The 25,376-nt window shown below is 40.5% G+C and overlaps 1 protein-coding gene across 4 annotated transcripts in view; it reads left to right on the forward strand.

Annotated features, from left to right (window-relative positions):
• The window catches only part of GRK4 (G protein-coupled receptor kinase 4), a 161,736-nt gene that overhangs the window by 132,489 nt on the left and 3,871 nt on the right, over nt 1-25,376 (forward strand). For 3 of the 4 annotated variants that reach the window (XM_075194344.1, XM_075194342.1, XM_075194345.1), the window contains 8 exons: nt 2,749-2,812; nt 2,903-3,043; nt 11,670-11,860; nt 13,197-13,234; nt 14,211-14,300; nt 20,175-20,383; nt 23,061-23,198; nt 24,076-24,213. In XM_075194344.1, the coding sequence (XP_075050445.1) occupies nt 2,749-2,812; nt 2,903-3,043; nt 11,670-11,860; nt 13,197-13,234; nt 14,211-14,300; nt 20,175-20,383; nt 23,061-23,198; nt 24,076-24,213 (1,009 nt within the window). The remainder of the gene's footprint in view (nt 1-2,748; nt 2,813-2,902; nt 3,044-11,669; nt 11,861-13,196; nt 13,235-14,210; nt 14,301-20,174; nt 20,384-23,060; nt 23,199-24,075; nt 24,214-25,376) is intronic. The other variant, XM_075194343.1, reaches the window with a different exon arrangement.

Genomic DNA, 25,376 nt, shown 5'->3' on the forward strand with positions numbered 1-25,376 from the left:
CCAGCATTGGGTGACCTGGGGCTGCAGGTATCTGGGATGCAGAACCAGATACAATTTACTTAATAATAATAATAATAATAATAATAATAATAATAATAATAATATAAAATAATATATATTTTTTTATAATAATAACAACATATAATAATATTATTTTATGTTATTATTATTATATTATTATTATTATTATTAAAACAAAAAATATTTTATATTTTATTTTTTTATATTATTATTATTTTATTTTTATTTATTTATTGATGGTTAGGAGTAAATGTTGTTAGAAGGTGCAATCTTGTATCTTAAAACAATGTTGCTCTGTGGGTGGAAAATGTATTTTGCTTGCATGCAAAAAACAACTCCTTACACCCTTGCACAGAAGCGTGGCTTGTCCAAGTGTAAATTTGCCCCATTTAGCTGGACTTACCCCTATCTCTCTATTCGGCCCAGAGCTGACACTTCTTCCTGTTCCTGCAGACTTATAAATGGATAAAGTGTGCACCCTCCTTCAACATCAACCCTCTTACTAATGCTACCAATAAGATTCATTCAATTCGGGGTTGCCCATCCAATCCCGCTGCCCTCTGTGGCAACTGAAAGTGATGCCCCTCTCTCACGTCTTACTCAACCTAACAAACGTGTGAGATGTAATTGTCATATTAATCATTCATAAATCTACTAAAATTATTCATTACCAACCTATTAATCATGATTAAATCTGCCACAATTAATCATTACCGACACGTTAATCTTTATTTCATCTGCCAACAAGGTACAAAAAAACTCTGACTAGATTAGACTAGAAAGAAAGTCAATTTAAGTTTATTTATTTTTGTTTTTAAATATATTACTTATATATTTTTTGCTGCCTTATGCGCTCCTCTGATTGAATAAAGATTTATATTCACGGATTCATTGCTCCATTTTTAAGTGTAGCTGTTCCAGGATTTGGGCTTGTGATGGTTACATGTTGTATTTTAGATACACCTGCATACAGTGTACGGTACACTGTACCGTAAGTGTACAATGAAAGTGTAAGATATTGGAGAATTAGTTTTGGTAAGCATCAAATACATTGTCAATGATCACGGTTTATTTGCACTTTTCTATCAGTGTTCAATAAATCAAGTGGCGTATGTTATTGGACGTGCAATTCATCACGATTAAGTGCATTTATAATTCCCCTATCTTAGTGGTTATCTTGCTATAAAAAAAAATGCAGTGATTTTCATGGACTGCTTAGCCATAAATAATCTTCCGTTGGTACACTTTGTGTTCTAATAAGATAGCCAGATCATGTGTGGCTATTTGCCCCAGTCGCTGAAGGCCCCCCCCCCCCCCCCCCCACAAGCACTTACCTGTCAGTACAGTCCTTCTTCCACGGCGCGCTGTAAGCTTCTTACTGAGGAGATCTCGCGAGAGTTCACAAACTCTCGCGAGATCTCCTCAGTAAGCAGATTACTGAGCGGCGCCGGGGACGGATGACTGCACTCACAGTGCTCAGCAGCATTGATCGGGCTGGGGGCGCCCCCGCCCCCGGACCGATCAATAATGCTGCTAAGGACTTTGAAGGGCCCCCTGGATACCCGAGGCCCCTGGGCTATAGCCCAGTTAGACCTCGGGTTAATCCAGCCCTGGGTCTGATCCAGACAGAAACCAAACTGCCTTTGTCCATTTCTTTTTATATTCTAATTCTACAGTCTATGCAGGCTGCTTTTTTTTCTATTTAACTACAAGTGGAGGGTGTAATATACACCCAAAGACGATGGCTACATTGCCAATAGTCAAAGATGGAAAGGAAGACAACCAGGTTTGTCTGTATAATTTGCAGGCAAGTGTTAGAATTAAAGACAACCTACCAGGAATTTAAACTGTTTTTTCATAATTTATTAGCTTTAGAATTACCTCACTTATCCAAGAAACTGGTGGAGCACTAAATTAGGTTGTTTTACACCAACATTTTTATTTTTTTTTCAAAAATAGCAAAACCAAAACACGCAAGCGTGGTTTTACCAAAATCAAAACACGAAGGTAATCCAGGTCAGTGAGCATCTCTAGGTGAGAGGGCCGTGTGGACAGAACACAACTACTTGTATACACAGACAGGTAGATTTATCTCACCTTCTAAAAAGGAAAAGTGGTGTTGCCCATAGCAACCAATCAGATTCTAGCTATCGTTCTAGAATGTTTGAGATAAATAATAGCTAGGATGTGATTGGTTGCTATGGGCAACTTGTTCTCTCTTCCTTTTTTGAGAAGGTTTGAAAAACCTATGCCAATGCCTCGGTGACATCACTTGTTACAATGGAGAAAATCATATCCCACCAATTAACTATAATAATGATTATTTAAATGTATAAATCTCCTGCATATCGCTACAATACAACTTGGCACACAGACATACATTATTTTTTTGTTAATTTGTTGAAATAATGTTTACGCTCTCTGCTGTTGTATATTTTGGAAGTACAAATTCCTGCCTAACTTTTGCTGTTGGTTATATTCACTCTGGCATAGGGTGTATCTAACATTACCAGGAGGAGAATGTTCTTTCCTTGGGATCCCTTGTAGCAATCTGCATACAATCAACTCCCACAGCTGTGTCCTCTGCAAGACATTGTCTGGGGTGGGAGTGGACGTGTCTGCAAAGTACTGCATGCGATTCCTCCACCCAAAGTGGAGATAGGCTGTTCTATTATTTAAAAAAAAGTCTTCTTATCCTTGAATTATTTTTTACCCTTTGCGTTTCAGACAGCCAGTCACGAAGAACACGTTCCGACATTACCGGGTGTTGGGGAAAGGTGGCTTTGGAGAGGTGAGTCCGTCTATTGAGTCTGTCCGTGCCTGTTGCACGATCGCATCTCAGTGCTTTGCTGAATTCCCTCTTTGATGGCTGTTTTGCTAGGTGTGCGCCTGTCAAGTACGAGCCACCGGGAAAATGTACGCCTGTAAAAAGCTGGAAAAGAAAAGGATAAAAAAGAGGAAAGGAGAATCGATGGCATTAAATGAAAAGCAGATTTTAGAAAAAGTAAATAGTCATTTTGTAGTAAGTATCAACTTTTTGTTTACTTGTTAGCTAGTGGATCGGCCACGCAGGCACCAGCCTATGGGCAGCGCTTATCTCGGGCATCGTTGCTGTTATTTTATTACTTACATGTTCTAAACATTTAACGCTGATCTGTTGTATACTGATGTGATGCATTGGGGGATGGAACCATGGAGAAATAGGGAGCAGGAGGGAAAAATTTGGGAATGCAAAGGAAAAGTGCTTGAAGGGTGACAGAGGGGGGAGCGGAGGGCTTTGCTGTATGCACCACAGAAGGCCCAAAAACCAGGTGGATGTTACTTGGCCTGATTGCTGAACCACTGGATTTCATTCATGTTGTGCTGCCTACGTGTGTCCTGTCACTTGGCATGTTGTGAAGATCCGGAGAGCTGTGGCATTCTCTACCTCTCTGTAGGGATCCATTAATTAGACCAGCGAGAACACATTGCTGTTGAGTCTTGGAGAAGTTAGTCAATGGTGGGAGTTTTATATACCAGTGCCACCTTGGTGATGAGCTCTCGGTGCTCTTTGTGCAATAACCCCCTTCTCTTTTCTTACTGTATATCGTCATCATCTGTTATTTATATAGCGCCATTAACTACGCAGCGCTGTACAGAGAACTCACTCACATCAGTCCCTGCCCCATTGGGGCTTATAGTCTAAATTCCCTAATATACAGATACACAGAGAGAGAGAGAGAGAGAGAGAGAAACAGACTAGGGTCAATTTTGATAGCAGTCAATTAACCTATCAGTATGTTTTTGGAGTGTGGGCGGAAACCAGAGCACCCGGAGGAAACCCACCCAAACACAGGGAGAACATACAAACTCCACACAGATAAGGCCATGGTCTGGAATCAAACTCATGAACTCAGTGCTGTGAGGCAGAAGTGCTAACCACTGGGCCACTGTATATGGGGATATATTTGCCGTTTTGTTTGTAAATAACCTGCATACTCCTCAAGAAAACTAATTATTTGATGCTATAAAGACTAGTGCCGCTGGGCCTGTGGGCGCGGGCGGTGCCGCTGGACCTGTGGGCGCGGGCTGGGCCTGTGGGCGCGGGTCGTGCCGCTTGGCCTTGCTCTACCAATGGTTGACTGGTAAATTTTCTAACTCCTTCTTTTTCATCTATAAGAACTTAACATCTAAATATAACTTAATGGTCGATTTTCCCTTTGTCCGCTGGGTGTGGAGAAGGGTCAACAGATCGATAACGCTCTCTGTCCAGGAAATGTAATGTTCTTCGCTTCTCTCGGTTTTCCTACATTCAGTCCTATTACCCATCCCCCACCGAAAATAGTCTAAACGCTCATCCCCTGGACACAGCCAGCAAACATTCCACGTCCCAGGAAGCAATCAATAGGCTGAGTGCTATACTTTTGTCCAAACTAAGTTAAATATTGATCAAACTTCCTTTGGTTATGATGAAATCCTATTTGAAAAAAAAATAAAAATGCTGGCCTTGAATAATTGATGTTAATAGATAATGCTGGCCATTATGTGCTGTAATGTATATTTTTATTAAAATTCCTGCATGTCACGGACTACTCAAGGCAATGAGCTAAAGGGAATGATGTGGCAAATATACAGTGCACTTAAAAGCAACTTTAAAAACTCTGACAGTATCCGGTAGTGGTATTAAAACTATGTTAGCGCAACGTGTGATGCTGGTATGTGTGATGCAAGAGGATTATTACTGCACATTATGAGGATCAAATATAGAGCTAGCCAAACTGTGTGATGCCAATTGTTGCTGAATTAAAAGTCCCAGCTAGCCGCTGTTCCAGTGCAGTCTGTAATATTTCGGTTAAAATAGGAAATAGTGTAATGGTGTAGGTGGGTGTAACGTAATGCATGCAGGTGAAGGTGTTTGATGCCTCTGGGTGTAGTGCTGGCTGGTCAGTGCCGCTATTAAATTGCCCTTATTCTCTCTCGGTCTGTCTGTGTTAGGGATTTAGACTGTAAGCTCCAATGCAGCAGGGACTGATGTGAGTGAGTTCTCTGTACATCATCATCATCACCATTTATTTATATAGCGCCACTAATTCCACAGAGCTGTACAGAGAACTCACTCACATCAGTCCCTGACCCATTGGGGCTTACAGTCTAAATTCCCTAACACCCTAACACACACACTCACAGACAGACAGACAGACTAGGGTCAATTTGTTAGCAGCCAATTAACCTACTAGTATGTTTTTGGAGTGTGGGAGGAAACCCACGCAAACACGGGGAGAACATACAAACTCCTCACAGATAAGGCGATGGTCGGAATTGAACTCATGACCCCAGTGCTGTAAGGCAAAAGTGCTAACCACTGTGCCACCGTGCTGCGGATATAGTGGCGCTATATAAATAAATAAATGATGATTATGATATAGCGGCTATTAGTCCTACACAGCCCCAAGGAGGTTTTCGGTACACTACTTTAGTGACCTGAAGGAGACGCCGTCATGTGGGAGGACTTGAGGGAGCAACAAGGGGGAGCTTCAAGAACAACTAAATAAATAAAATAAAAGTGCTCTGAGGCAAATAAAGAAGAGCCAAGAAATTAATAGAGCTTAAAAAAGAGAGAGAGTGAATACCTTAGAAGTCAAATCTAATACCCTTGAATGCCTGGACAATAAAAAAATAGTCTAAAAGGTGTTCGCAGAGCTAAGAGGCACAGAGAGAACGTAAGCACTTAATGATTGTAAATGGTCTATTTATCCATTTTCTTTCTGCCATGGCGATGTCATTTTTTTTTTGTCCCAGTGATAACAAATATTCTTTCACCCACAACAAGAGAATTATCAGAAAACCTATTTCCCTTATTTTATAGGTATGAGATAAAGGCTCTATTATCTGGAAATGATATCCAGAAGGTCCTGAAAAGCTAAACTATTTAAAAAAAAAAAAAAGTTAAATATTCCCGGCTGTTCAGTGATATTCTGCCAACAGTCACTGTGAGGAGCGCTGGTAAACAGTTTATTAAGGAGGATAATACTAGGTGTAGTGTGGGGAAAGAAAATGATCTAAATCCCAAGCTTTCTGTATAATATCGCTTCTTCCAGTGGGACGTAAACTAATGTGTTCATTATTGGATTTTCCACAACCAACTCGCCCGTCTGTGTCAGTAGAGATTGACAACGTCATTACTAGCTGGGTGTCATTATTTTTTCCACATTTTCATTCACTCAATATACGTTACTGCTGCGGGGCACAGACGGCGTCATAGGATCATATACAGATATTAGAGGAACAAAAGGCTGCCTATAGTGTCCAGCACTGAACCAATGGCCCCTGGGTCCTGTTTTGTTTTTTTTTTGTCAAGCTGCACCTCAAACTATGGCCGAGACACATAAATTATGCACAAGGTCAGGTCCAGTGACTTCAGAGATAAGTGTGTAAGCATGGAATGCTGGTCATTATTGATTTGTGCTTAAAGATTCATGAGAAATGCACCGTTCTGCGGACCCAGAAAACATTATCTAATACATTTTTAAACATGCATTCATTTACCTGGCATGCAAGAATAAAAAAAACATAGATTTTGTGTTCCCTTTTTTAAATAGATACACAATTTGAAAGCATGGGGACTGTGACCTCTAGTGGTGAAAGAATAGAAAGCAGGAAAAACGAATTGAACATCATAGCTTTATTTCATGACCAACTCAGATCAGAACAGTAGTCTTATTCAAAGTAGAATTTAGTTAATTTCAACATTGGCAATTGATGTTACAAAAATGTAATGCTATACTTAAATTAGTAGCGTGTTTGACGGGCATGTCACATTCTGCACGTCACTTGTTGTTTCTGTAATGTAATACTACAGTAGTGGTAAAGATACGTTATTGTCTGGGAATTTCACCTTTTTTTCTGTTACTGCCATTTGTAAACTTCTGAATTGTATAAAACCGTAATGACTGAGAGCATTCTATGCTGTAATGAGGTATGAGCTACTCTGTGCCTCACGCCTCTGTGACATGACTAGTTTCCAGTAAACGGATAGGCTGAAGTCTCATGCAAAATCGTTTAGCCCACGAAATGACTGCCTCCACGGTGTACATGCAGCTATAGCTCATCAGCTTTCTGGCTGGGGAATTAAAACCAGTCACAAGATCTTCAGTTGCACTTGTGAACCCTCCTTGAATGACTATATCATGTCCCCTCTCTGTGAAGAATAAGAGTTGACTTTGTAAATGTAACACTGCCCAATGGATGCAACAGAAGTTTCTTTGTGCTACGATCTCCTCTGGGCGACAGAATTCACAGAATCTCCCATTTTTAGCTTTTTAAATGAAACTGCTGGAATTTTATATAGAAATATGCTGGCACGCTAAGGGTCCCTCGGCCGTTGCTGAGCGTTCCATGCCGGAACCAGATGAGGCAGCAAAGGCGAGGCCTTTAGAACTCCCAAGAATGGGGCTTTCAGAGACAAAGTGGGAAAACAGACTGGAATGTTAATTCAATTTAGCTCATAATAAGCATCTTGTCATTCCTAAAACAAAGTCCCTGTGTTGGTCTGAGAATGTGAAAGTAATGTGACTGCTGTAAACATACTATTTTACCTGTGTTGTTTACCACACTGACATAATGTGTGTTGATAAAATATACTCCATATACGTAGGTTCAGACTTTTTTTTTCCCCATTAATTTAACATGCGTTGAACAGTGAACCCTTTGTTTTAGTCAGGTTTGTTATGAACCAGGTGCAATTTTTAAGGGGAAACTCAAGCCTGCCTTTGTGACATTGAATGTGCATCTATCATCTCTATGCCTGGAGGCAGCCATTTTGTTAGCTGAACCAATATGTTGGGCTATCAGTAGTGTTTTATGTACTTACAATGAGAGAAGTTATCGTATAGGGCGGTGGTAGTCAGTTTTCCGACTGGAATAATTCCGACAATAGTTATACTGATCTAATGAGCGGACCTGCCGCCTGTATACATCATCATCATCATCATCATCCTCATTTATTTATATAGCGCCAGCAGATTCCGTAGCGCTTTTCAATTGTAAACAAACAGTAATAAAACAATACTGGGTAATACATACAGACAGAGAGGTAAGAGAACCCTGCTCGCAAGCCTACAATCTATAGGACAATGGGAGTTTGTACGCAATGGCATGTGCTACATCATATTGCACAATAGACCAGCTAGAATGCAAAGGTAAATTGGGTGGGCTGTGTGTGTAGCAATGTTGGTCAGAGGGTTGTTGTCTTGTGCTAGTTGTGTAGAGGGTGGTAATAGGGTAACCTAGGGAAATTAAGATGGTGGTTGAGGAATACTGTGCGAGGGAGGGAATCCCACAAAGTGGGTGCAGCCCGAAAAAAGTATGGGATTAGAGGAAGTGATGAGTGGAAGAGAGACGCAGGACGGAGATGTCTAGTTGGGAGATATTTTGAGACAAGTGAGGAGATTTATGTCTGTGCAATTTTGTTGACGGCCTTGTATGTTAGTAGAAGAATTTTATATTGGATTTGCTGAAAAACAGGCAACCAATGTAGAGACTGACAGAGTGGCTCAGCAGAGGAAGAACGGTTTGCAAGGAAAATCAATCTAGCCGCTGCGTGCAAAATAGATTGTAGGGGTTCAAGTCTGATTTTGGGAAGACCAGTAAGGAGGGAATTGCAGTAGTCGATTCAGGAGATGATGAGTGCATGAATTAAGGTTTTTGCAGTGTCTTGTGTGAGATATGTGCGTATTCTGGAAATGTTCTTTAGATGTATGTAACATGATTTAGATATGGAGTCGATGTGGGGAATAAATGATAGTTGGGAGTCAAGGATTACACCTAGGCAACGAGCTTGCGGGGTGGGATTTATGGTCATGTTATCAATAGAAATGTCAGGCAGGAAGCTTCTGTTTTTGGGTGGGAATTCTATTAATTCAGTTTTTGAAAGATTGAGTTTGAGTTGGCGAGAAGACATCCAAGATGAAATGGCAGAGAGACAGTCAGTAACGCGAGTCAACACAGATGGTGAGAGATCAGGAGAGGATAGATAGATTTGTGTATCATCCGCATAGAGATGATACTGAAATCCAAAGGAGCTTATTAGTTTTCCAAGAGAAGTGGTGTATATAGAGAATAGCAGAGGACCTAGGACTGAGCCTTGTGGTACTCCAACTGATAAAGGAAGCGGAGCAGAAGTGGATCCAGAGAAATTAACACTGAAAGAGCGATTAGATAGGTAGGATGAGAACCAGGATAGGACAGTGCCTTCAAGACCTTGGGATTGTAGCGTTTGTATGAGTCGAGAATGGTCAACCGTGTCAAATGCAGCAGAGAGATCCAGGAGAATTAGAAGAGAGTAATGGCTTTTACTATTTTGCTGTGATCAAATCATTGACAACCTTGGTCAGCGAAGTCTCTGTGGAGTGTTGAGACTGAAGAGAATCCACTAGGTTGTTTGCTGTAAGAAAGTGTGTGAGGAGAGTGTAGGCAATTCTCTTGAGAAGCTTGGAGGGGCATGTGAGCTGAGAGATGGGGCGGTAATTTGAGAGAAAGTTTGGGTTAGAATTTTGTTTTTTTAAATTGGGAGTAATCACTGCATGCTTGAATAGTGATGGAAAAATACCAGTAGAAAGAGAGAGATTACAGATTTTAGTTAGAGGGGGAAGGAGCACAGGAGACAGGGACCTACTAATTTGTGAGGGAGTGGGATCAAGAGGACAGGAGGTAGAGTAGGAAGATGAGAAGAGAGTAGAAACTTCCTCTTCATTTGTGGGATCAAATAAAAAGTGTCAGAGGATGCTACAAAGGAATTGAGCTGATTGCTTGTCGAGGGAGATGATACTATTTCAAGTCTGATCATATCTATTTGGCCTTGAAATAGGAAGCAAGATCCTGGGCACTGATAGTAGACGGAGAGTTCGGGTGGGAGGATTGAGAAGAGATTTAAATGTGTTAAAAAGGCGTTTGGAGTTAGAAGCCTGAGCATAAATGAGAGATTTATAAATATGCTTGTTTAGCAGTGTCCAGAGAATTTCTATAGGAGTGGTATATACCAGTATATTTGATGAAATCATTAGAGGTACAAGATTTACGCCAGTGACGTTCTGCTTTACGAGAAAGTTTTTGTAGAGTTCGTGTTACTGTAATGTGCCACGGTTGGCAACGAAGTCTATGCGGAGTATGTAGTGTCGCTGGAGCCACGTGATCCAGGGCAGTTGCTGGGGTTTGGTGAAAAGGAGGTACTGCCCGATCAGGGGAGGAGGTGTTGGAGAGAGGTGGAAAACTGTTGAAGATCAATAGAGTTTGATATTCCTGCGGTTGTGAGGAGGCTTGGAAGAGTCTGACACTGGGGAGGGTAAAGAACTGGGGGTGAGCGAGTAGCTAATAAGGTGATGATCCGAGAGGGGGAAAAGAGTGTTAAGGAAATCAGAAACTGAGCATAGTCATTGCCGCCTTAAAACTGGCAATCTCACTCTGGCCATTTTAAGTGACGAGAATCCCACCGGTGGTGTTTTCTACAGCCTCGATTTTATATCAGGCCTGTCGGACATAGTCTCTATCTGTTTTATGGTAAGTCTGTATTTCCTCAATGTCATCCTTATAGTAATCAGCATTTTTAAGTCTGTATAACTATTGTCGGAATTATTCCAATTGGAAAACCGTACCTCACCAGTGTAGAGAACCTATATTTAGCAATGATTAAATGTCTATTTGAATTTCTACTCTGCCGGCAACAAAAAAGGAGAGCAAGGTGGCACAGTGGCGAGTATCACTGCCTCACTGCACACGGGTCACGCATTCAGTTCCAACCAGGGTCCTACGTGTGTGTAGTTTGTATTTTCTCATCATGTTTGTGTGGGTTTCCTCCAGGTTGTCCGGTTTCCTCCCACAGTTCAAAAACATACTGACAGGTTAATTGGCTTCTTGAAAAAATGGACCCGTGTGTGATGAAGAATTTAAACTAAGCTCCAATGGGGCAGGGACTGATGTGAATGATTACATGTTCTCTGTATAGCGCTACGTAGTATGATCAACGGTATATAAATAAATGGTCATTATAATCCATAGATAGGTTTTGTCTTTACTGCTAATTATAATTTTCATTCATTCAGCTGGTGTCACACAAGTGGCTGCACCTATCTACTGTCTACGTGAGGATAGACAGAACATTACAATTTAGCATAGTTGTTCAGAAACTGTTATTAAAGTTTAACCACGCAGAATATTTTTTTCCTTAAGACTTTTTTTTTTACATGAAACTAACTGATGAAAGCTTAGCAACACACTGTTGCTATCATATATAGTTTGTGAATAGATATCCTTCCTTTCGCAACATGAGTAACCATGGAAACAAACTACAAACACTCAGTCAATCTGTGTCAAGTGGCAGCAAGATAGAGTTCCTGAGTTTTTAACAAGCGATTTCAGGTCGTCGTGCAGCAAATTGTAGAACCCGGCATAATTGTTTTAATTAAGAAAATAATTTTTGAGTTATACTTTAATAATTGGGTAATATGCATTCAAATGCAATTACAATTCTTACAATATTAAACTTCTAATGAGATATATTTAAATTGAAGATATCCCAGTGTTTCAAATGATCATTAGATTTTCCATAATATCAGTATGATAAATATGTAATATTAATTTATATGTAGACTAATTGTTATTACTTGTGTCTTCAGGTTAGTTTAGCCTACACATATGAAACAAAGGATGCCCTTTGCCTAGTATTAACCATTATGAACGGAGGGGACCTAAAATTTCACATATACAACATGGGGAACCCAGGATTTGAAGAACAGAGAGCCGTGTTTTATGCTGCCGAGCTGTGCTGTGGATTGGAGGATCTGCAAAGAGAGAGAATAGTTTACAGGTGAGTCAGTGTTACCCTGTCATGTTTTTCTGCATCCCTGTCATGTGAGAGGAACCCTCATTCTGGATGTTTACTATATTATTCTTAGAGGGATGGAGAGGGGGCTAGAGGGGAGAGGGGGCTAGAGGGGAGAGGGGGCTAGAGGAGGGAGGGGGCTAGAGGAGGGAGGGGGCTAGAGGAGGGAGGGGGCTAGAGGGGAGAGGGGGCTAGAGGGGAGAGGGGGTGCTAGAGGGAGAGGGGGCTAGAGGAGGGAGGGGGCTAGAGGGTGGGGGTGCTAGAGGGGGGAGGGGGCTAGAGGGTGGGGGTGCTAGAGGGGGGAGGGGGCTAGAGGGAGAGGGAGGTGAAATGGATAGATATTTTACTTGTGTAAGCCCTGCCCCCCTCCCCTCACAGTGATATTGGTGTGTGTATGTATCTGGCCTTACCTATAACTAGGAATGCACCAATTACAGAATTCAGTTTGGCATTTGGCTAAATCCTAATTTCTCTGTGATTTTAGTTATCCGAGCACAGGATTTCACTTCCAGTATGTAAAATTTCATACAAAATTCTACCTAACTCCTCTAGTTTATTTCAATATGCAATTTAGAGCTCACGTTTAGTTTGGTTTTAAGCTGTATCGTAAAACATGGGTTGGGCGCACACGTTATGCAGATCTCGTCATTTTCTAATTAAAGAACAAAATACACGTGTGAGCTAAAGTTCTATAAAGTCCTAAATTCTACCCCATGATTAATTGAGATCACAAACTACTCAAAAAAATATTACAGGAGCCTATTCCACCCTGTTCTGTTGTTAGCTTATGTTCTCCAGGAGTTTAAATTGTGGGGAAATAGGGTATAGACTTTGGGTGAAAGAAAACAGGGACTGTGCTGGGAAAATTGGGACACACGGATGCTATAACAGCATTGTACCTTAAGGGCTGGCCTTGAACGTGTCATACACTCATTATCAGAAGGCTTAATCTATACGTGTATCACAATCCCAGCACAGTGGTGTAATACTGTGGTTACCATTTAAGGTTTTGGTGCAGGAATCATTAGTAACCTCCTAAAACAAATTAGTAAAATGTGTTCTTTTCATCAGCAGGATATTGAGAAAACCTACTAAGGTATATTGGTATAACTTCACCTTTTAATTTGTGCAACTAAATGGTCTATATTTAGGAATGCCACAACAATCATCATATGTTATTCTGTTACTTAGGTTGTGTCAAAATATTCCGCAGTGCTGCAATTTGTCTTCATGATGGTTACTAATAACTGGAATTAATAAAGATATTTCTACATCATGGACTTTTTCTTTCTAATTCACGTGTTTTAATTGTATATTGCAGAGATTTGAAGCCTGAGAATATTCTGCTGGATGATTGTGGTAAGCGCACTAGGGTGGTCACGTATACAGCGATATAAATGTTGTTGACATGTGATATTATTGTGACGATGACATTTAGTGGCATATTCAATGAAGACGGCAATTTTTTTTTATATCGCTTAGAGTAGACACATCAGCGCGTCTCATGCAAACATTAGATTTCCTTTTGAGGAGCTAAATTATTGAAATACGATGTAGGGAGGTAGGAGGCTAATTTGTAGTATCCTCCTTTACCACTGCACAAAGCAAGCTGAATATTGCACCAGCGCGAAGCTGGCAGTCGTTGCGTTTGGTCTAATATTTTTAATGAGACGCGTTTCGCACCTCCATTTTTCACTTTGACTGAGAAGCGCATTTCCAGGCGCACTTAGAGCAGTGTAATAAAAAGCTCATCAAGCAATTGCCACTTTTAATAAAGACAGCCCAATTTCCCTCTCTCTCATGATTAATTTAAGCCCCTAAATGAGGGTATACCGAACAGTGTTTTAGAAGACCCCCTGTAAATCCTATTTAATAATAGGGTTCATACTAAAGTGTTAGGAGGTCGGACTTTGATCTCAGATTTGCACTTTTGCACAATTCTAGATCTAGTTTGCAGAGGCGTCTCCTGGAAGCATAGAGTAGGTGAAATGCGCTGGGTTAACCGTACTGGTGCAATAGCAAGGAGATCGAGGCAGAGTCTCTGGTAGGGACCAGTGACATTACTGAGTATGCAGCTGATCTCATGAACATTTCATCACTGTACTTTGTGTGTGCAATTTAGTCACCCAATTTTTATACCATATTTAAATTATTGCCCTTGACGATAAAAGCAAAATGACATACATGCCACTTCCTCATTCACCTATATGTTGCTTCTACCATTGTGACAGAGCCACGTGGTTTTGTCTCGCTAACTGTGGCTTAGAGGAGCGTGTGACTTCATATTGTTCCCTCCAGGAAAAACAATATCATGATGTGTTCATTCATTGCACAGGACACATCAGGATTTCAGATCTCGGGTTAGCTGTGCAAATACCGGAGGGAGAGACCATCCGCGGCAGAGTTGGCACAGTGGGTTACATGGGTACGTAACGTGATACCTTTCGTTCCTGCAGCTGCAGCCTTTACTGTTTTCCAGTTGGGTTTGTATCGCTATTTTTACTTCCTTTTATAGTTATTATTAAAAAAATTATGGCTACAAATAATTGTTCATGTACCCCACCATTTCTCTGTTTAAATGTTATCTGCCATATTGCTTACCCTGCAGAGATGAAATGAAATATGTTCTAAACACAGCGTAACAGCGCCACCTAGTGACTATTTTATCATGAAAAACTTGAATAAAGCATCTTTCACACCCTGCAGTTCTGTACCCAATAAGCACAACCTTTAAATGTATTTAAGGTGCTGTAGCCATACACATAATTATACCCAAATAAAGATGGCAGTCTCACCTTGTAGTGCTTGATTGCACTTTGCCAACACACAATGATTCAGTTTCCATGCAAAGTCATTTGCTAATACCACCTCCCTCCTATATTATTAGTTATTATTTTCTACATATTACGCAGTGCTTTAAAGAGAATATGTAATTATTCATATCAGACCCTGCCCCAGTGGAGCTTACAATCTATATTTCCTACCACACAGACAGACACACACACACGCGCGGGTTAATTTTTGTCAGGATTCCGTTTACCTGCTAGTATGTCTTTGGGCTGTGGGAGGAAACCTGGAGCACCCAGAGGAAATCCGCACTAACACGGGGAGAACAAACTACACAGATAGAATTGGACTCGTGACCCCCTTGTTGTGAGGCAGCAGTGCTAACCACTGTGCCACCATGCCTCCAAGGGAACAATTAAAAAATGTTGATGGAAGCCAGCACAAATATGGGGAGGACATACAACTCCACACAGATATTAATTAACTCAGCCAAGTGAGGTAATGAAGTATATGTACTACATTCGAGTGTTGTATAAAGCTATATTTTCTTTATTTGCTATTTTCTTACTGCACAGCTCTATTCATAGGCCTATAAATTATGAAATGAAAAAAATTACTAATACAGCACGGGTGGCTTTCTGAGGAGATGAGAAGTAACAGTGGTTTGAGGATTGCGTTGTCGGAGTTTCGCACCTCTGCACAACAATCTGTCCCTCGGTAAAGACCATTTAAGGCCTAAGTTTTTCTCGGTCATGACAGCCTACATTTATTTTTGCACACACTCACCAGAGTGGAGTGCACATTTGTGCTTTATCCTACTAATACAGTCACATATTGGGCAGTACGTTGGCTAAGTGGTTAGCACTTCTGCCTTACAGCGCTGGGGTCGTGGGTTCGGTTCCCGACCATGGCCTTGTCTGTGTGGAGTTTGTGTGTTCTCTCCGTGTTTGCGTGGGTTTCCTCCGGGTGCTCTGGTTTCCTCACACACTCCAAAAACATACTGGTAGGTTAATTGGCTGCTATCAAAATTGACCCCAGTTTGTTTGTCTGTGTGTGTGTGTGTGTCTGTGTGTGTGTGTGTGTGTGTGTGTGCGAGCAAGCGAGCAAAGTAGCACACAGAGTTAGTGGCTAATGGACACCTCTCACAGCTGGCCTGGTCTCCTGTTCTAAGCTATTACATGTATCAGAACAGAATGGCGCTCACACCTATAAGTTACTATAACCAGAAGCGTGTTGATGACGCCAGCCACTTTGTCCTGCTGGAGCACTGCAGGCGCCATCTTTAGTAAGGGCAATTCTCCACATTTGTAGTAGTTGTTTACATATGTGATCACGCTTAGTAAATAACCCTTAGGTCTAGGGCCGCTATTTCAACATCTTTTGATTCCTCCCCCTATGACAACTGTACTGCTGCAGCCAGGCTTTGGGCTCAATGATTGACTTGTAAAGAGGGTCTTCAGTCTATATGTGTTTTTAGAAATTAGACTTTTTGGAATTGTTGATGCATCGTCGTGTTTTCTTAAACACGTGTGTTTACACACACATCCATGTTCCCAAAGCTTGGCTGCATTAGTGCTTCATGAACGGGTGAACGCAGCATTCAGAATAGCGCCTGAGGTTTTATATTGTTGTTGAACAAAGTCATTTTAGTCCAAAATCCATTTAAAAGTGGGTGATTAAAAATAAATATTAATTATATTGATTTGGTGTTGGAGATTTTCATGCTCTTATGTCCAATAAAATATTAATGCTGAAAGACTTATTTCTGCCTGTCGGTTCTACTGATTAATAAGTAAATATTCAATTAGCTTGTGAAGGAAGAGCTGAGAAGCTCTGGCCGGGGTGCAGTGTTCTGCTGAACAGTCCGAAACATGTAAAGTATTTGAGCACATTTTCATGGTCAGAGTCTTGTACATGCTCTGTAATATGAAACAGTGAGTGAGCATAGTCAAATCATGGTTTCGCTAGTGAATTCATAGAGTGCATGCTCAACCCACATAGTGTCCTATTAGGGCGTTCTTGAAAAAGTACAGAAGACTTATCGGTCAACATTATCAAAGTATATTTTCATACACCCCACCAAAAGATATGTATACTATTGTCATTTTTCTTAGTAGGTTGTTGTATACACCACACCTAACAAAATAAAGCCTAAACGTATCTGCAGTATGAGCATCTCAAGGGACCTGCTGGGCTCATCTGATTGGCTAAACTAGATCGGCCAATCACTGGAGTGAACAGTTGAGATGTTGTGTGATGGGCATAGCATCTATGTTACCTCTTTATGTATGTGGATACCAGTCATTCCTCATAGAACATTCTATATGGTGTTATTTAGAATCTTCTGATGATGCTGGATTAGTGGGCATGCCTCATTTGCACTTGATAATGTGGAATTAAAGTACATAGTGATAGAGGGAGAGCGAGATATAGACGTGGAGGGAGGGAGAGATTTTTCTTTTAATTATTTTATTAGCAGCATCAAACATTATAGTGATAATTTACTTACACTTGACCCCAGGACAAATTGCAACCTCGAGAGGCTTTTGGAATGTGAGGGCCCTGACAGATATTGCGCTTTCATTAAAAGAAAAACATTTTTGCTATCACTATTCAGTGATCAGTTTACACCAAACTTCAGCCATTAATTTTTTTTCTCAGTTGATAACGGCCCTCTGACTCATTATCTATTTTTTCCAAACTCTTATCAGATTCTGGCTGGGTATTATCAAACCTTTTAATAGATTGGCATATCCTAACCTTTCAAAACTTCAGAACTATTTTCTAGGGGCTGAGAAAGCAAAAATGTCTATTATCATTACCTCCGTGATATTCATTAGCTGCCCTTTCAGATGTAGTGTCACTGGAATACCAGAGTCTATATGTGTTCTGTGATGGTTGCTGATAGTATGTCATATTTGTACATTATAACCATTTTGTAAAAGGATTTCTGGGGTTTTAATCTCCTTAATAATCTGGCAAATGTATGTAGGACCATTTAATACCATAATATATGACTATTACCGTCAACCGACTCCTCGCAAAGGTAGATCTAAATTAACCTAAGAAATATAATTCTTATTTTCCTTTGAATCCACAGGGTCAATATTCATATAATAGTTTATGCTCATATCTTCAAGAAAGACTACACACACAATATAGTTTCATATAAAATGTGTTGTATTATTAACATTCTAATTGTAAAACTTATGTATATATTATAAAACAGTATAAAGTGTAACAATATTTTACACAAAGCATAGATTTTGGTGCCATATATTACATTTATTGCCAGTTATAGAAATATATGTCATTGTGTGTGTATTTTGACTAACTATTGTCTGAAGGTGTGTGTGTGTGTGTGTGTGTGTGTGTGTTTGTGAAGCTTACCTATTGTTCTAGATGTGTGAATGCATTGTGTGTGTGCAGGGGGAGACCTGTGGGGAAGAGAGAGACACACACCCAAGCATACATATTAACCTTTACAAATATTCTCACAGAGTCCAACAGCCATTATTCACTATCCACATCCATTCACATGAGACTTTCTAGATGGCAGCCATTTTATAAGCATGCCAGATTCTAGATACATTTTTTCTATTGTCTGAAACTCGGCCTGCTCTAAGCAAATGGTATTTCACGTTGCTCCCATATTACACCAACATTTCCAGCAATAAACCACATTATTTCAGAAATTCAGAGTTACAAACTACCCTTTAAACCAACAGTCTAACAAAACGTTATATTTAACAATCTGTCCACTTCCTCAACAATCCAATCACTTGCTATCACTTCTATTACACAACATTTGCAATCTCCTTCAGCCTTCCAGGAATAACCTTTGCCAAAACCACAAATGCTTCCATGACCATTTCACTTACTCCATTTTTATCTGATTCCACTCGGATAACCTAACAAAACTCCATTACAACATTAAACTAACACAGAACCATGAATAACACAAATGCTTCCATTTAAACCAACGCTCTATCTCAAACAAAACAGGAACTCCAAGAATTGTACCGCATTACAGGAGTCAACGCATTGTCAGCCATCTTAATAACACGTGTTTGTAATGTCCTAATTTACGGCCAGTGCAGCTTTCATAGCAACAGGGCCCAGTTCTTATTAGACTACACAATTACACACAAATCAGTCTAACACCTATGTAATATCTACACAGCATTGCAACATTATTACAAGGCGTGCAGTTATGTAACACTGTCCATACCAAACCAAAGTCTTCACTATTAAAACCAACTCAAGCTCCAAATAACTCTTGTACTAAACTCAGACACTTCCATTCAAAAACACATTTACCGTCTGTATAAATGATCATTCATTCTTATATACTCTACACATATGCGTCCAAATTCGACCATCTTCCGTTCAACAACACATTACAACATTTATAACGTTTATGTTTCCAGCTCACACTCACCTTTCATTCATTCCATTCACAAACCCCATTCTAACATCTATCCTGCTAGTCAGGGCCCAAGGCCCTCAGACATCCTACTAGCTGGGGCTTGTGGAGGCCATGAGGTAACTAATACCACTTTCATACTGCCGCCCCGGGGCACAGGGCAGTATAGATAAGAAGATTCCCGGGTCGGGCGGGTTCATACTGCACCTGCCCGACCCGGGTTTTAGAAAAAAAAAAAGTGTTAAAAAAGATTTTAATTAAAAAAAAATACATAAGTAATGTTTACTTAACTTATTTTCAGCCAGCGGTGTCTCCGGTGTGTTGCCGGCTGTCAGGGGGACCTCTGGGTACTAAAATGACATCATTTCTAGTCTTTTTTTTTTCTTTTTTTTTACAGTATGAATGGTGAGACCCGGGAATTACACGGGTTGCACCATTCATACTGCAGGCGAGCGGGGTCCAACACGGGAATTACCCCTCGCAAAATCCCGGGTCGAAGTCCCGGGATTTTAGACCCGGGATTTTGTGGTTGGACTATTCATACTGCACCAAGACCCGGGTTTTTCAGCGTGCCTCTGCAAAAACCCGGGTTTTTGGTGCAGTATGAATGGGGTATTACTTGCCTGCATGTCCAGCTAGAAGCTACAGCCGCATGTCTAGAGTCGGGCTGGGAACAGAACACGAAGAGACCCTTCTTCCTATGTGTCACGTGTAAACCCCCTCTTGTGGGCGGAGACTACCTTTCATAGGAACCACTCACAGCATTCATATGTTAATTTGACCAACTACTCTAAACCTGTTTCTCTGGTAATCAAGTTCTACAGTAACAAGTGGGGAAGGATTTTTATGTGCACAGTCCATTTCTAATTCCACTATGGCTGAATCCTGATTATATATGATAAAATGAGACATAAATAATAGATTATGTACTCTTCATCACATTGTTTCCCTGATTCTTTAGCTCTACTGAGGTTGGCAATTGTCTCAGCTATGTCCACACCCTCCATATTGGTTGAGGGCAAGCCAGTAATTGAAATGTTGGTGGTCTCTGGGATGATTGCTCTTAACATCTGGTTGTTTCCTCAGCACCAGAAGTCATCAACAATGAAAGCTATACGTTCAGCCCAGACTGGTGGGGGATTGGCTGCCTTATTTATGAAATGATCCAAGGTCAGTCGCCCTTCAGAAAAAGGAAGGAGAAAGTGAAACGAGATGAGGTAGACCGACGGGTGAAGGAGGACGAAGAGGAGTATTCAAGTAAATTCTCAGAAGATGCCAAATCTATCTGCAGGATGGTGGGTGCACGTGGAAACGTGAAGATATTCTGCTAAAGTTCAACTTTCCCCTTCTCCATTGTTTGGCCTCTTGCAGAGGGTATTAATAGCTGGACCTAAACCAGTGTTTTCTAACCTGTGAAACTCCAGGTGTTGCGAAACTACAAGTCCCAGCATGCTTTGCCAATATATAGCAGCTTATTGCTGGAAGGGTATGCTGGGACTTGTAGTTTAATAACACCTGGAGTGTCACAGGTTAGCCAACACTGACCTAAACCTTCCTTTATTTGTGCCATATAGACGCCACGTCTAGCATATAAATGCACAATGAAGCAGGAACTTCTAATGCACTTACATCCATAGTTACCCACATTGATAAAATACACAATAATGCTAATTATATGTACTCTTTGAAGCCTGCTGGGATGTTTTGTTTTTTTTTTTTAAGTTTGCAAATCTTAATTTTGCCATTTTTTTGAAGTGTTTAATAAAGTGTTTAGGAAGTGGAGTGTGCAAATGGAAACCGCTTCCTCCAGGCGAAGTACTTTGCAACATAAAAGGAAGGTTTTCATACATTGGCAAACAGTTGTCAAAAAACAATGTTCAATTGCAATTTAAAATTGAATATACTGCAAAAAAAAAAAAAAAAAACGCTCTAGAAACAAATCTATACAAAACAATAGAGCAAAGGTTTACATTGACACTATATACACCAGTCTCCCACTGAATCAAGTATGATGTATTGGGGAGAGTCGTGGGGGAAAGTAAAAACTTTTTGTCAGGAATTGAACTGAAATAATGTATGAGGCCTGGGTGGTGTTTTTTTGTTTAATATGATTCTTGTGCTGGTTTTACTGGTCTGACTCTACATATTTTATCGCCTTATTGGTCCTGTAAACCTTCCCTGTAATCCGTACAGCTGCTAGAATCAGGCCATACTGGGTCCAGCTATAGCTTGTACCTCCTGGTTAGTGAGTTAGGCCTTTCATTGCACCTCTTCCAGAAAATGAAAAGCTCACAGTACAAAATCTTGGTAGCCCCTTTATTAGTCTAGTAACGTTAAACGTACTGGCGCTATTTCATGTTGTTGCGCCAATTTATTTATCTCTATGTAAAGTGTTGGCTCTTTTAGATAAGCGTTAGGCAGCATTTTGGTGCTTTGAAGTGGCTGGGGAGCTCACTACTGATTATTAGTCTTGATCTCATTAACTTGAAAGGATTTGTTGTGTTAAGCTGGGTACACACTACAGGGTTTTCGTCCAATAATCGGCTAAATCAGCCGACATACGACCGCTCGTTCAAAAGTCGGGTCAGTGTGTGCAGTGACACGATGCTCGAAAGTCTGCCCAAATGGACGATTGTCGCCTCATTTGGTTGGTCGTACCATTTAATATTTTCGTTCCAATCTCGTTTCCGTTGTGTATAAACTTCCGACCGATCCACAACAGTGAGTATGAAATTGCAGTCATTGCTCACGACAACATGGCTGTAAAAAGTCGCTAAAGGGATGTCCGCTCTTCCCTTTATCGTCCTAAACAAGGCCAGTGTGTATGCAGTCCATGGACCAAGAGATCGGACCATCGATCACATGTAAAATCGCTCGGCATAAAAAGTTGGTTGAAATTTCTGTAGTGTGTACCCAGCTTTAGAATTCCAAACTCTGTCTCCTCCATTTTTCTCACTAAGAATATCACCAGTGCTCGTACTATGTGCTGTTAGTGACAACATATATTTTTTCTTTTTTTTCTTTGCCTCAATTCCACCCAAACCGGAAAATTCAGTTTTGGGTGTTTGGTAAATAAGCTAAATAGAAACGTAAAAAGGGACTGACTTGTGTTGTGCTGCTAAACCCAACCCGATGCTCGCTGTGGTCAGGGGAGTCCTCACTCCCGGCCCTCATCAACAAAACACACTGCCAGTATGATAAAAGCCCACCGTGGCATCGACCGATCCATAGTAAATATCAGGGGACCTGTTGGAGCGGATGGATTTCTGGAAGGCAAACTTATTTTGCATTTATGTTTTAATTTCACCCATGATGGAAATCCTTGTATCTGGACCTATACCTCCATGTTTCGTTTCCTGCATGTTTGTGTGTTCGTTGCGATAGTAAGTGCACTTTGTTATATGTCTCAGTTTGGTGGGGGCTTCAGACTTAGGACGCCCACGATTTGTGGTACCTGACACATGCTGCCACTTAGCGTAGCCACGTGGGTATAAACTAACCTCTCCAACCTGGGTCAATCAAGTTCTCATGCTCCGCTAGTCTGGCAGTATATTCATTTATGTCTGGATTGAGCCAGCAGAAGTGTCCTAGAAAGCAAGTAGGAATTCATATCATTTTATGAATTTTATTACAATTTAAGTGTATAGAGCCAACCTAATCTGTAGAGTTGTACATGAAAGGGGATATGACAAAAGTGTCACATAGACTATAATGCTTATGTTGCAAAGAGGTTACGGGAAAGAACACAGAAAGTCTTCTCAGAATCCAGAGTCTTGATGAATCTAGATGAATAGGTTCCTGTAATACTTGATTACATGCGACATCCAGACGGCAGCCTGGGGCAGCTCTCTATATACGGAGCAAATGACAGAACTTTAATTTCATAGTATTGTGACATTTGGAGAAATAAACTGACATGTATTTAAATATCCAAATTACTGAAGATAAAACTGATCATTGATCTCCACCTAGTTACTCACCAAGGACCCCAAGCAGAGGCTGGGCTGTAAGGGAGACGGAGCAGCAGGCGTCAAACAACATCCGATATTCAGGAACATCAACTTCAAACGCCTGGAAGCCAATATTGTGGAGCCCCCATTTTTCCCCGATGTAAGTAGCTGAGAATAAAGACAATTCTCGAACTTTAGTGATGTCTTATAATAACCTCTTTACATATCCATCCCATGTGCTGTGTGTTTTATTCTGATGACTTGTATTACATTATTTCACTACATTGGTAGTGGTCAAACTTGGCAGCATTACTGGGTCGTACACCGTCCACACCCAAGGTCATTGTATGATTGCTTTGTCCGCCAGTTGTGGGTGACATTTGTCCTGATCATAGGCTGATTGATTGGTCCTCATTCTATGCCAGTATCCAATCCCTGTACTTTGTGGTCAATATCTTCTGATACAACTTAATTGTCTGGGTGAATCACAGTGATGTTGGCTCTCATTAACCGGTCATGGCTGTGCTCCCACAATGCTTTGTCTTGTGGGATTAATCACATTAAACTGAGCGCCTGCTGCGTGAGTGTTGTTTTGCTGCATTGGTCTGGAGTATTGTCTGACGATTGTAGTGCGCTGCAATGTAATCTGATCGCATCCACATACCCAGGGATGGATATCGCAGTAGGCTGCATCCAATCGCATTAAACTGCTGCAAGTCACATGGCAAAAATATCATTAAGAGCTGCACAAGGGACACTGCCCTCCATGACTATTGTATGCAGCAACGCGTTTCACACATTAAATATAGTCTGCTTTTGTTATAGAATATAGTGCCAGCACTCTACATAATTGTCTCCCACATCATAAACTCACCCCAGTTATTTTTCTCAATCCCTCAGTCCACCCTTCTGTGCGGAGAAAAAATTAAATTTGATGATTAATTTGTTTGGGGGACAAGGTGCGTCTGCACTTTAATGTAATTTTGTCATTGTGTGTCACAGAGTTTGTCAATAAAGCTTTCCCCCCCCTCCTCCAGCCGCGTGCTGTATATTGCAAGGACGTGTTAGACATTGAGCAGTTTTCCACGGTGAAAGGAGTCAACCTGGACACCACGGACGATGATTTCTATTCTAAGTTTGTGACGGGCAGTGTCTCCATCCCCTGGCAGCAAGAGGTACTGCACGTTCTGTTACATCTTCATATAGAAGCTCACACCAGTGTCTGCTTTATTATTATTATTATTATTATTATTATTATTATTATTATTATTATTATTATTTATTATTATTCGCCACTTCTGTCAGTCTTCATGTAAATAGCAAAACAGATTAGGGGGCAATTGCTACATGGCATAAAAAAATCCACATTGAATAAATACTATTTCAATGTGTTCATCTGTGAAGGAGAATGTAATGTAATGTTTTTCACTACTTGTTAAATATATTGTTTTGGGGTTTTTTTACTCTTACATTCAGAAGTAATGTTGACTAGAAGGGACCTGAGTAATTAAGGAAAGCAAAGCAAAAAAAAAAAAGAGTAACTTTGGACCTGGGCAAAACCATGTTGCATTGGAGGGGGGGAGGTAAATGTAAAATGTGACGGCAGATATATAGTTTGGGTAGAGCATGTCCTAGATGATCTTTAAATTTCAGTGTAAAAAAAAAAAGCTATCAAGTATTTGTGTCCTACATGAAAAAGCAGCCAGTATTTTCTTTACATGCAAAATAATAAACTAATATACACCCCTTGTATTGTAATATAGTTTGTCCAGGATCAAATTTACTCCTTAATTTTGTCTTGGACTCATTAATGACTTTGGCCCAAACTGTGGACTTAAAACCAGAGAAAAAAACAAGCCAGTGCTCGGTATATCCCACAATATATATGGTACCGGCTGCTTGGCAATAAGTCCGCGCTCGGTATATCCCATATTGTATATGGTACCAGCTGTGTGGTAATATAAACGCCCATATATGTATACAAAACAAAAAGACAGTTGTCAGCGCTTATCCTTTACACTGCATATCTGTGTGTATCTAGCAATATGAAAACATGAGGTATTAGTTCATATTTTGATCAAAACATTTAAGCCTGCATCCCAGCGTCAAGGACACCTCATTATATGCAGGTCCTACACTGACCTATATGCTTTAAACACCATTAAAAAAAAACATGTTCGGCCTTACATGCTGCATCCCAGATTTGTAATACATTAAGCTGGATAATGGGGGCTGAGGATATTGACGAGTGTGTCATACTTCCATATATTTCCTGACTGTCCAGTTGTGCATGAGTAATATAAGCACAGCTCAGATGGCAGATTCACAGCTTAGTACC

The sequence above is a fragment of the Mixophyes fleayi genome, chromosome 1 (genome assembly GCF_038048845.1).
Source record: "Mixophyes fleayi isolate aMixFle1 chromosome 1, aMixFle1.hap1, whole genome shotgun sequence".
NCBI lineage: Eukaryota > Metazoa > Chordata > Amphibia > Anura > Limnodynastidae > Mixophyes > Mixophyes fleayi.